The sequence below is a fragment of the Megalops cyprinoides genome, chromosome 2 (genome assembly GCF_013368585.1).
Source record: "Megalops cyprinoides isolate fMegCyp1 chromosome 2, fMegCyp1.pri, whole genome shotgun sequence".
NCBI lineage: Eukaryota > Metazoa > Chordata > Actinopteri > Elopiformes > Megalopidae > Megalops > Megalops cyprinoides.
In genome coordinates, this window is record NC_050584.1 from 1 (window position 1) to 12,691 (window position 12,691).

Consider the following 12,691-nt stretch of genomic DNA (forward strand, 5'->3'; position numbering starts at 1 on the left):
TCAGGTTTTCAGTCAAATTATGCACGCTTAAGATCAATCAACCATACTAAAGATCATTTGTTTACTTAGTTGGTCCATAGCAGGTTTTTAACAGCAAACAATTACAAATTACAGCATACAATTAAAAGTTGCTTCCTCCAACATACCATGTCATAGCAAACTTACCCACAATATATGAAATGATAACTCCCGGAACACAGCGTCCTAGCATAGCCAAAAATGTCACAGGCTGCATACGAGAAGGCAAAACTGAAAAAAAAGGACAAGATTCTGTTTTCTGGCTGTGACTAGCGATGAAATCAAACCGTAGTTATTACAGGAGTGTTGTTTTCCCTTCTGCAAAGTTAATGATCCATTGTGCTCTGTCTCCTGTTTTTCAGTCAAAGGGCACTTAGACTGTCCATTGAGAAACTCTAAGATAACTGATACAATTATTCTAAAAAGTAAAAAACATACTTGAAAAAGAACCCCAAGGAAAGTGTCACATTGACCCTTACAAGGTTTAATTCTTGACCAAACCAAATAACTTAGCATTGTATTTTCTCACAGAATCATCCTATGTGTATTTTTAAAAGCTGATATAGATTAGAAAGAAAACTAAAAAGACAATGATATTTCCTGTATGTTACAAAATACTGAACTATAACTAGTCATTGCATTTGTCTCACTGTCTCTTTGAAAGGAAGAGCCTGCACTCCCACAAAATACACATAAATCAAGAGGAGTTATGTTGCTGTTTACATACATTGATTCTGTCACATGTACACTTTTTCATAACATGAAAAAATTAGATAACTTTTACTGGCTATCTGCACCTATAGAGATTTGAGTGTGTGCCATAGTCACACAGCACCTCTAGAAAGCATATTACAGTTAAAAAGTGCCCTGCAGTCATACTGCACCTTGCCAGGATTCTGCTGTTTGAAGGATGCCATTTCCTGCAGAAACAGCTTGCAGCTCATCCAGTACTCTGCAAGCTGTTCGGCCCAATCACTGTACTCCTGGCTGGAGTCAATGACCTCCCAGCTAGATGAAAACACAATGAAGTACACTATGATCAAACATGTGAGAGGACATGCAACCCAATATGTTTTCACTGGTCTTGTGACTTTTATTATAACTGAGCTCTTTTCAATTGGTCTACTAGGAGCAACCTTTTCAACTTGACAACAAGCTGGTAAGTAAGTGGCTGGTAAGTGGTTAGTGTGGAGGTGTTTTATTATTGACGCATATTACTGGTACTTATCTCTGGTGACTCATATAGTGTAAATTTCACATAATACCCACTTATACTGAAAAACAGGTACTCTGATTCAGCACCACTTTATAACTAGGGGCTTGATCCTATGTCTTGGTTGCCAGGCTAGCACTCTATCCATTGTGCCATATAGCAGGCCCACAAATCCAACACAACCCTATGTGTCTTTAACCCTTTCACAAGTATTTTTACACCGGTGTGTTTAGAGCGCTATGAAAAACTCTACGAAATGATAGCTTTGAGGAAACGGTGATTTAACATTTCAAATGTGGCAGTGAAAACTATGAGAAGCTTAATAATGCTAATGAAAACAAAGAAACACGTAACAAAACATGCGCGACACAGCATAAAATAAATCACGTACAAAAAGGTTAAAGGTCCATTATGCGCAACTCCATTGCATAACTAGTATCATGAACTAGAGATAAATCAGCCATCTGATCTTCTATCTTTTCTATTCTTAGACCTCTGACATGTTGATAAAACCCTAAACCAAGACCTATGTTAGTGCTGGTGGATGAGCATATGGTCAGTTTCTTCACCTTCATGCAGTACAGTGCAGTGCAATGCCTACCATGACAACAGCAATGGCAATAAAACTAAAGGGGCAGTGGGTGGTGCATTAAGGCACAGCAATACTGACAGAGGTGACTCTATTCTGCAGAAGCTGGTAATCTTCCCACAACATGGCAACATCAAGACCAACAACTGAAGGATCACTGTCACTATCACTGCAGTGATAAGCAATTCATTTTTGGGTCAGTATTGCCATCCCAACTGCCTTCGGTAGTGGGTCATTTACTCAGACTCCTTGGTCAGTGAATGCTTGGTAACAGGAACTTCACAGGTCTCTAAAAATAAGCATGTGGACAGTGTTTCACCCAGAAGGCAGCACCGGTCCTTCATAGGCAATAACATTAAGTAATAATGGGCAATTCCCACTGGGGACAGACAAACACAAAAATGGTCCGAAGTTCTAAATTTAAACTGGAGTAGGGTGGAGAATGCAGGCCGTCTCCAGTGCAGCTGCTCTTGAAGCAAGAAGCTTCAGCACTCTCTACAGTTCTTGATGTGGCTGAGTATACGAAGATTCCTGCCACCTAACACTGTATTAAGGTTCTTCCTTTAACTAACATGAGACTACCCTGCATTACACATACCACACGCTAAACCTGAAAAGAAACACTGAAGGAAGGTTGAGCCATAGTTCTCTAAAAAACACTAGTTTAATTGTATGCTGTGTCATCAGCTTGTGTTATCAGCCTCCAGCCATTTGTCAGGCACCTATTGCTGAGATTACCTCAGAGGGTAGGCTGCTGTCTCACTATGGTGTATTGTGTGATCTGTAGGGTGAAATATGGCAGTTGGCTAAATGTGGGTATATCAAAGCATTGCATTTAGCATCCATAAACACTTGCACACAGGTGCAGAAAAGGTCGCAGTGGGGCTAGCTTAATGTGTACCGCAAATTCCAAAGTACAAAATGAGAGAAACAATAATTTAAAAAATTACTAAACTTGGTTTTCCATGCAAGGGACTTTCCTGGTTGAAGCATGTAGAGGGTAGGATTGGTGCATGTAAAGATGTGACCACTACCTGTGAGCACTGTGTATAAACTAACCCCTTGGGCCATGTTGTCAGCAGGTTGTGGGTAATCCCATTGGCTCTCATCTCTGGCACTGAAACTCTCACTACACTTAATACCCCTAAGAACTAAGCTTAGTAATGGCTTAGGTACCTGAGACCTGCTCCTCTGTCTTCAAGAGACATCTCACAGTTGCAGGGTTTTAATCAAATGATCCATTTCAGAACATATGTTGAGGCTTGGCTCTTTGATCCCACTGCATGTGGTTTCTGTGTTGTATGTTGAGCCCCTTGGGTTAATTGTCAATATCTTCAATGGAGCCCACCCTTGCTTATTTGAATTAACTCTATCTATAAATAAATCTGCCACACAGCATTCCAGAGGCAGTGAGCAAGGACCATGTAAAACACTCAAGCTGAAGACACAGGCTTCCTTCCCTGATTTCAGACTCACAGAGACACAGAGCATCCAGCTAAGCATGCTTCCTTTTCAATGAGCAAAAATGTAAAATGTCTTTTCAAAGGTTTCAATAGGTCTTAGGGCAGGCATGTTGGGTCAGTTTGAAAGGACGTTGTATTTAACTCAGGTCTTCCTCTAGCTTAACCATGACCTCATCCTCAGAAGTTACACACACAAACAATGAACGTCTGTGATGGTGCCCTGCTGACGACCGAAAGAGCAAACCTAGGAACACTGCTGTTGTATCCCCTGCATCATGCAACTGTCCCCTGCTGTTATATCCCAGCAACACAAAGAAAACTATGTGACATCATTCTTCTTGAATAAATCACTGACATTACATTACAGGATTACAGCTCAACGAGAGACTCTCTCTTGATGAAAAGACTTACTAAGGTCATAGGCATTTTGGAAGATTTATTCTCACAGACAGGAACTTGATGTAGAAATATATGTCAACAGACTATTATTTAGCCATCATCTGGTTTTAACATGCGTGTCAAAAGAAAATATGTCCTATAGGTAAGATACCACATCCTAAAGCTGAGAGTATTCCAAGGAGAAAATCGTCTTCCAAAAACACAATGTACAACACACTGGAGCATCCCTAAACTCTGACAGGATCAGCTACTGAAGAACTTCAGCATTGATTAGAGATCAGTAGAGAATAAAGGAATAGTCTGAGGTGCAGTAGTGAATACTTAAATCAGTCACAGTATTATAGCAAAATGAATGCAAGATCTAAAGGCAGGATGCCCACATGCGTTTGTCGTGTGTAACACTAGTTGTCACTGACATTTTTATGAGTACAGTGAGTCATGCTGAATGACTTATCATGATCAATGAAGGATTTCAATATTCTGCTGATATGTTTACCTCAGAACATCCCATGCACTTTCCCTTCTGTCTGTCTCTACCTAACAGTAAGCTGTGTGTTGAGGCTCACCCCCCCGTGAGTCAGTTTCAGGCAATCTGACTGAATGGTCATATAGCTCTTCAGAGGTAAACATGGGTGCCTTTCCCTCCAGCCCAGTCACGTGACACAGACCACAGAGAAAGGCAATCTGTGGACTGGTTGCAGGTCCACACAAGAAAGTGTTCTGCTTCATATTTCACAACACAGCAGGAAGGTGGCCATGGTTTCAGACACGCAGACAAACAGCATGCAGACAGCTTTCCCCAGCATGTATCTAGTCTTAGACTGAACAAGAAGAAACACCACAGATCAGTAATTAAAAATCATTTCCGAACCGTAATCTCAGCATAATGTAAGGTGAACAAACAAATATAACTGCTTCTAAAACAAGTTTTAACTAGATCCTTTTTATTCCAACCATCAAAGCAGGAATGTACAGCTAAGAAAATGGGTATTTTACTTCTTGAACCCTTATATTTTTTTTCACAATGGAGATATTCCATAGCCACACAACTGCCCACCTGGATTTGAGATTTAGTAATTGCTGTTGTCTGAGCTATAAACATCAACCCCAGTCGCAGAAAATACACAAAGAAACTCTGCTAAATCTGCACCACACGTCAAACACAGATTAACTTATCATGACTTCATTGCTCCCCACTGTCAGAATAAAAGTACAGCAGTGAACAACAACAACCACATGGCTATTTAAGAACAAAAACACCAAGGTCTGGACATCATACAATTATACAGCATGGGTGGCTGTGCTACTTTATGCCTTTAATCACAACCTTGAGAGAACACTGACAGTGATTGAATTTATAATTAATATATCCTCTAATAATATGCACAAAATGATCACAAATTACATGTTTCCTTCTATTACACCATAAATTAGAATCTGGTTGAACTGGTTGTCCAAGGTCTCAATGATTGTAACAGCATTCCTGACCAGTGTGAAACTCATACTTGTCAATTTCCACTATGAGACACAGTGGGCAGTAAAATTTGTACCATTATAAACCACACCATTGTGCTTCTTTTCGGAAGGAAAGGATCAGAGGTGTACTGCTGCCACTGAAATGTCAGACTGTATAAAGCACAAGCAGGAAACCTAATTGTATTAAGGAGGTGTACAACATTTCAATATGCAAAAACTGAATTGTTGAAAACAGTTGAGCATGGCGTTTTCCGTTCCATCGAGGAACTAAACAGATCTGATTAGTTAAACCTACATGTACTACGCACAGATTAACACATTGCATTTATGAGTAGGCCATCCATGGTAAATACCAAAATTCTTAGATCTTCTAGCTAGGAGTCAATGTCTGCTATGGGGATTACATGGATCTGTCAGTTCACAGTCACATTCTTCTGCATGTTAGTTCAGCTGTGGAAAACAAACTGATGTGATGGATGTGGACGTAAAGTTTTCACAGTCTGAAAAAACAGTACAGCTTGTACAGAAATGACCACAGAAATTTTTATGCAAAATGATGAAACAATGCAATTCATGACACAATTGAACATCTAACTCAACCAAATCAAACATCAGCCAGCTCTGCAGTCACTAGCAGAATAGATTTGTAAATGAATGATTATATATCCTCTGATATCAAAATATGATTCCATGCATCCCTATAGTCAAACTGCATTATCATCATCATCTGTTAGATGAGAACTGTTGGGTATTTTTAAGCAGACAGGGGATGCTGGAATATTTCTCCAGCTGTCAATGACAATTTTACTTCAATCTCTCAATCGTAGTTGTCTTAAACACCGGATATCATAGACAGGACCAGATACCAAACTAAAACACACCATTTGAATCCACAAGCTAACACTGTGGCCCAGAAGAACTTGTGCATTCTTTCCTGTTTTACATTATACTTGCTGGTAATTTTGGTAAAGTCCAAAATACAACATCAGTTGTGACTACAGCTGTCAGGACTCAGGCACGGACTCAGACACGGACCACGAGTGCTCCAATTACAGGCGTTTATTAGCAGAATCGTCAAACAAGCAGGCAGTCCAAAAACAGGCAGGGTCAAAATACCAGGTAGGCAGTCCAAGGGGAAAACAAGGATCAAAAACAAACAGGCAGGGTCAAACCTTGAAGGCAGGCAGATCAGGCAATCAGGACAGAAGGGCAGGCAAAAACAATGTCGAGGAACAGGCGAGGCAAAAACCAGCAAAAATCCAAACAGGGAAAACCAGGCGGGAAACGAGACAGGCAGTAACACCGAAACGATCTGGCAAACAACACAGAGACAAGCAGGGTAGATATAGGGCTGGGCTGATTAGGTGATGGCATGCAGGTGTGCAGGCAGGCAGGTGGAGACAATCAGGTGGGCGGAGACAGGGCGGAGAGCGGGGCAGGGCTAGAACACAAGGAAAACAAAAGCACATGGACAGGAAAAAAAAAACAAAACAAAAACACAACAGCTAGGGGGCAGGAGCCCTGACAACAGCAGCCTAGTCACCACCACATACTTCTATGTGTAATTGTATCAGTGACAATTCTGCCAAGTAAATTACAAGAGATAGATACTCCACTAGTGAGGCATCTAATCCCAAAGTTATTCTTTTCAGTTCTTGCCTTTGTAACTCTGAGTCATTGTGAAAATTTTATATGGTTACATCAATAGTATTACTAAAAGAAAGTATCAGAACAGCATAGCATAGTTCTGAGCATACACAGTGATAACAGGAGTGAGGCCTTCACTTCAGATGGGTTCTCAAATGCCCTCAAGCCTCTGGACAATTAAGCAATGCTAACAGCCTGCAAGATGGGTAAGTACCATATAAATACTGTACATTGTCCAGCTCAGAAAAAAGCAGGACCTTTGAGTGAAAAGCTGCAAAGATGAAATTCACTTTTAACTGAGAGAATTATGTCTGCACAGGTGCTGAATATTTCATAGGCCTCTGGCACCTCTGTAAAAATCCTAGCTTGAAGCCTGCTGCTGCCTCACGGGATTCACACAGCATCTCTTTGTCTAATGCCTCTTAAAATCTGAGAGATGCAGCCATATTAATATCTCTTACTATTGCTCTAATAATTGAGGGAAAAATAATTTTATCTTCTCCACAGTCTCACAATGCAAGTCTTGTGGATTTTACTGGAAACAGAAAGTCTGAATCACCTACCTCTCAGTCATACTGTGCCATAAATGGGCCCCTATGAAAAAAGAACAAGGATTATGAAATGAAAAAATATTGCATTCAGCACATATTAAAGGGCACAAAATCTATTCTGTATTTGTTTTAATGTATAAATCTGTTTATAATCAACATTTTAAGTGCCAATCAGGCTTAATTATCAATATAATCAGAATTAAGCTTGATTTCTGACTATAGATGCATTATAATACATTAAGAGGAGGGGGTTACCACTGCATTCCATTAACTGTGTATCCCTCTACATGCCTTTTCCTCATCCGATTCAAAATGAACAATTGTAATAGAATGATTAACCATTTAAACTATTTGAATGAAATACCAATAATGGAGTGACATCTCTCATTAACATCTCTCAGAAACATAATACAGTTCAGATATGATGAAAGCCTTGGCATCAGCCTAGTTGTGGTAGAAGTAGAATGAGGGGAAGACAGACAAAGACTTCCACCTGCCCTAAGCGGCAGGAGAGCATATTGCAATCTTCTTAAGTTCAGAGGACCCCTCATGCTGAGATTACAGAGCGCCGGGGTCTCCTGCCTGCACAGTAAATCTGTGGTGAGATATGACTGCATTATGGCAACAGTTCTTCCAATACTGCATGATTGCAGAGCACATTTTAAAGGCCAGCAGCTATACACCATGCATTTGTTTTTGTTTTCGCCATATCTAAAACAAAACAAAATACATGTACACACTGAAGTTTCTCCTCAAGTGGCATAACTGAATTATCAGAAACAGGGTATGTAAGATTCCTTGCCCCAGTATAAATCTTTTCTCAGTAGCCCATATGCAAACAACATTTTTAAGCCACCACTGTTTCTGACAGGTACAGGAATGTAATTAATTCTTTTTCCTGTTTTTAGCCTCCTTATACTGCAGCATGACTTTCAATTCTACATTGTAAAATACTCTCCAAAACATTACTCTGCTGATCTTCCTTTTATATCAATGTCTCTTACTCATTCTTTAGAGAAAACATATTTGATATTACTTGCTATCTTCATGAAGATGTGTTAGGACTGTTAAAACTTAATAGATGTAATATCAGGCTCATTCCAGTCAATGAGGCATAAAGTAGAAAATGGTACATGATAGAATGCTTTTCACCCATGTCTTTGAAATGAGGTAGATTTGATGATGGCCCAACTGTCCTGGTCTATCTCTCATTAGTCTAAGATGGTTTAAGTACGATGATGTGCATAAGACTTAGATGTATAGCCTCCTCCCTCATGCCTCTGGGAGATAAAAAGGATTGTTAGCCACTATCCACCATTGTTGTAACCATTTTTCCCTATTTCTTTCTCATAATTAGAAAGGGTTTTACAGTTGGCTTTTTATTGCTGTATTATTGTACATTTTCCTCACAGGAAAACCACACTTCTGAGTGCTGTGATATATGAGCACATGTTTCAGTAATTGCAATGGCAGTTGCAACTGCAGTCCCATGAAGTACAAATCAAAGAATGAGGAATAAAGGGACACTTGTGTAATGTGTTACTAAAGGTTATAGGCACATTGCAGTTATATTGAAAATGGGCCTGTTCAAAAGCTTGTGTGTTCAAATTTGCCATTGAGTTGAGCCATTGAGTAATCCATTACAGCACTGCATGACTGCAAACAAACTTTGTTTTCCTCCATACCTCTTTTTCTAGAGAGAGCTAGATCTTTCACCATCTGCACGGTGACCACAGTGACCAAACACAAGGTGAGTAGATAGTACACTCGCCAGGTGCTGAGGGCCACAAGCCTGAGGAAAAAAAAAAAATACTGAATTACACATACAAATGAATGGGAGCTTCAGATCAAATAACCACAGACAACATAGAATACATTGCTCTGCTCCCTATGGACCTGCTTAGATTAAGCAAGAGGGGATGCCCAAATCTTGCCCGCACCACGCCAGCTCCCACAGACACATGCCTACTGACACCTGCTCCCACCCATTGAGAATATGCCCTCAAAAGAATCAGACGGGCACACTTTAACAGAGTGGATGCTTCTGCAAAACATCTCCCTTCAGCAGGCAGATGTGTGGGTGGCCCTATGAGCCATTTCCTGTGAAACACTTGGAGGCCTTAGAAAATCTCTAATCTGAGTTAAAGGTGAATATTTTATGATTTATATGTACATTCCCCAACCTCTGTGTTTCTGCTGCTGTATGAAACCTAATTAATCAGAAAGACATAAAAATTATTTTGTGTAATTTTTAACAGTTCTGCATTTCAGTGTTCTATGAAAAAGAGGTGAACATTCAACAGAAGTCTGAATCATTTTGTATGGTTGTATCATTTAGGCTGGTTTACGAGGCATTTTTTTGTATAGCCATGCGTCATCATTCATGACTCATCATCGGGCACTGTGCTGCATTACTGAAAAACATTTGTGGGAGGAGGAAGGGAGTGCCTGCAGTTCTGCTTTAAAGGGACAGTACAATTTTAAAAGCTATTTTCAGAGGCATGGCTATAATAATGGTGATACATAACAAGAAATTCACACCATAAAAGGTACAATATACCAGCTGAGTGCTGTAACCTGGATGATGGCAGTCTTCTGTCCTGCAAAAACAAATCCTCTGGAAGCAATTTCTTTTTTTCCCTCAGGACTATGCTGTTGTTGGCTGAAACTACACTCTCAGTACGTTTCAGCCAACAACACATTGTAGTGTGGCACTCGACAGCCTACTTGAAGCACTACTCTTACACCACAAATGGCTGTTCTCTGAGAAAGATATACACAATTGTTTCATATGCACAAGAGTGAAATACATTTTAAGTTCAAGATCCTCAAGATCTTGAACTTAAAGATCAAGATCAGAACCTTCACACTCCAGACTCCCTGGGTTTCATTTTCTTCTAGAACAACTGCAGATGCCTTGCAAGCCTAGTCCTCTTTTCTTGTGATTGAGACTTTTCCCAGGAGTCAAGAACAATTGACTAGTTGCAGCCAAAGTACTGTCCCAGTAATGAAATTACATGATTACAATCAGGCCACGTGCTCCATTCTGTGATTGGCTGGTGTTAAACCAAAACAGAATTTTAAGCGGTGCTTTCGTTCACATCATTCATTGTTAATCACACCTTCCAACATAATCACAAAAATGCAAAAAAACAGTCTTCAAAAATCAACCACAGAAGGAAAGCCTCTCTTTCAGATGAACAAGCAAGTACAGGTAGGCTCATGACACACAGCCTGGTTACAATTTATTACTTGGCAGATTTTCATGATTAGAGTACTGATTAGGAAAATGAGTGAGGCACTGCTTTGGAAATAATCCCTGTTTTCACATGGGTAAAGCAAACAGACAGGGTATAGAAGGAGACATGACGGCCTTTGAATTTGATGAAGGGCTTGGCATTTCATCATCCAGCCTCTGTATACAAAAATACAATGATGTCATAATTTGCTGAATATGCCACAAATCATTTTTTACAAAGTCATTCTTCCCTATTTGGACCAACACTTTATTTCCTGTCTCACTTACACACCTCTTATGTGTGGCTGGGTCACTTATGATTTGAATTTGATAACCGTATTGCACTCAAATTCTTCCTTCCTTATTCTTCCTAAACTAACCACTATATTTCCTTTTTACTGCAGCTGAATACTCCACCACCATTCACTCCTTGTGCATTGTGCACACAACCCTGCAGATATAAGTGCAGTAATGGGCTGAATCAGGCCAGTGTGAGCTCTGCAAAACTACAGTTGTGCAGCAGTAGTGCTGTAGTGATAATGATGATAACAGAGCTGATGGATGTCCTGGAGGTGGACCATGATCGTCATGGTAATCTTGCCTTTCATAGTACCTGTTACTGTGTTTGTCACAACAGTAAATGAAGAAATAATCCTATCAATTAAATTACTTATTTTAAGCAGGTGCATTCAGTTTTCTGTTTCAGCCATCAGATAACAATACTCAAACATCTCTGACCGGTAAATCCAGAATTATGCATAGCCAGGTGTACGATTAACACAATTACAGTGCTTTGAAAATGTTTATTCTTCAAATCAGGAGTGTGCCTTAATAAAAAGACAACCTTCATGTAAAAATCGATTAATAATACATACTTTGTACACATAATTATATCAATAATTTGTTCATCTTTCACATTTCAAATGTGGGGTGGATACATGTAAAGAGCTGCTCTCTGAAAAATGAATCATAGTTTACCTTTGCAATTATCATGTGTACTGTATCTAAACAGTGCTTATAAGTACTGTAGGAGGAAAAACTCATTAGGTATTTGAGAACAAATATAAAGTGAGAACATATATAACAAATATGTCAAGATGGATGCAACAAGCCAACACCAGGTCAATGGGTCTTTTGAGACTGACTTTAAATGCTTGGGGCATCCAACCAAATCCTTGCTCTGGATTTAATTTTCTAATCGAACCACCACAGGTGCCTTTCAGCCTCTGTGTGCTCCTGGAATATGTATATTCACTAGGATCAAGAAAAGACAATAAAATTTTGGCAAACATGAAGAGCAACGTGAAATATCAGCATTTCTAGCATCTTGAGACAATTCATGGATTCATAAAAATAATATGCAGAGACTAGTTCTAATGATCTGGCGATTACTTGGTCAGAAAAAATCTGTTTGCATCTGGGCTTTATATGAAATCTTAATAGCTGCAGTTTTTGTTCAGATCTTAAAATCACACCTTATAAATATATTAAAATCTTGGAAAATAGCTAAATACCGCATACAGGCATTCACAATGACAAAGCACTCTTACCAGAACGCAGAACTGGTAATGGCAAAGACCACTGTAGTGAGCAGCGGTCTCCTCCAGGTAATCACGTCTGATATCCGACTGAGCGTAGACCTGCCTGCGGGCTGTTCCCTCCTTCCCTGTGGGGCGATTCCTTCTGCCTCACCCATATGGAGACTCGCAGCCACTGTGCTTCCCTCTTGTCCCATGTCATCTTCACTCCTATGTCTCTCATGGCTCGCCATCAGAATATTCGCGAAAATCTGCCCAATACCCTCCGTCAGCCAAATCAAGCCCGGTATTGTAGTCGTTGCTGGTTTAATAACGCCACTGACATCCAAGGTTGTGGTGGAGGACGGTGACGTCATTGTTTTTCCAGTTATAGGGGAGGGAACTGAATAGGTAGGTGTGTCCTAAATGAAGATTCTGCGCTCGTTTGGTATTTAATACATTGTTTCAACACAAACTGCGAATAATAGCGAGAATATTTAAGCTTCCGGCTGTTTATCTGTTTCATGATTTCCTTTTGTCAATCGTATTTCTTCATGATCTGCACGTCTCTCCGGATAAA

At 39.9% G+C, this 12,691-nt stretch overlaps 1 protein-coding gene across 1 annotated transcript; it reads right to left on the reverse strand.

The window, feature by feature from the left end:
• Positions 1-176: 176 nt before the first annotated feature.
• On the reverse strand, positions 177-12,478 carry LOC118773705 (reticulophagy regulator 1-like). The gene is made up of 5 exons (XM_036522753.1): positions 12,145-12,478; positions 9,042-9,148; positions 7,369-7,399; positions 903-1,026; positions 177-249 (listed from the first exon to the last, which is right to left on the reverse strand). Exons 1-5 carry the CDS (start codon positions 12,363-12,365, stop codon positions 223-225), a joined length of 510 nt encoding a protein of 169 aa, XP_036378646.1. The 5' UTR covers positions 12,366-12,478; the 3' UTR covers positions 177-222.
• Positions 12,479-12,691: the final 213 nt, after the last annotated feature.

Bases quoted from the DNA above. Each gene is read 5' to 3' on its own strand.
- LOC118773705 (XM_036522753.1), bottom strand. From the start codon at position 12,365: ATGGCGAGCCATGAGAGACATAGGAGTGAAGATGACATGGGACAAGAG. The intron at 1,027-7,368 runs GTAGGTGATTCA...GTTTTCATCTAG, and splicing joins TGGCACAGTATGACTGAGAG to CTGGGAGGTCATTGACTCCA. The intron at 250-902 runs GTGCAGTATGAC...CTTTTTTTTCAG, and splicing joins AACAGCAGAATCCTGGCAAG to TTTTGCCTTCTCGTATGCAG.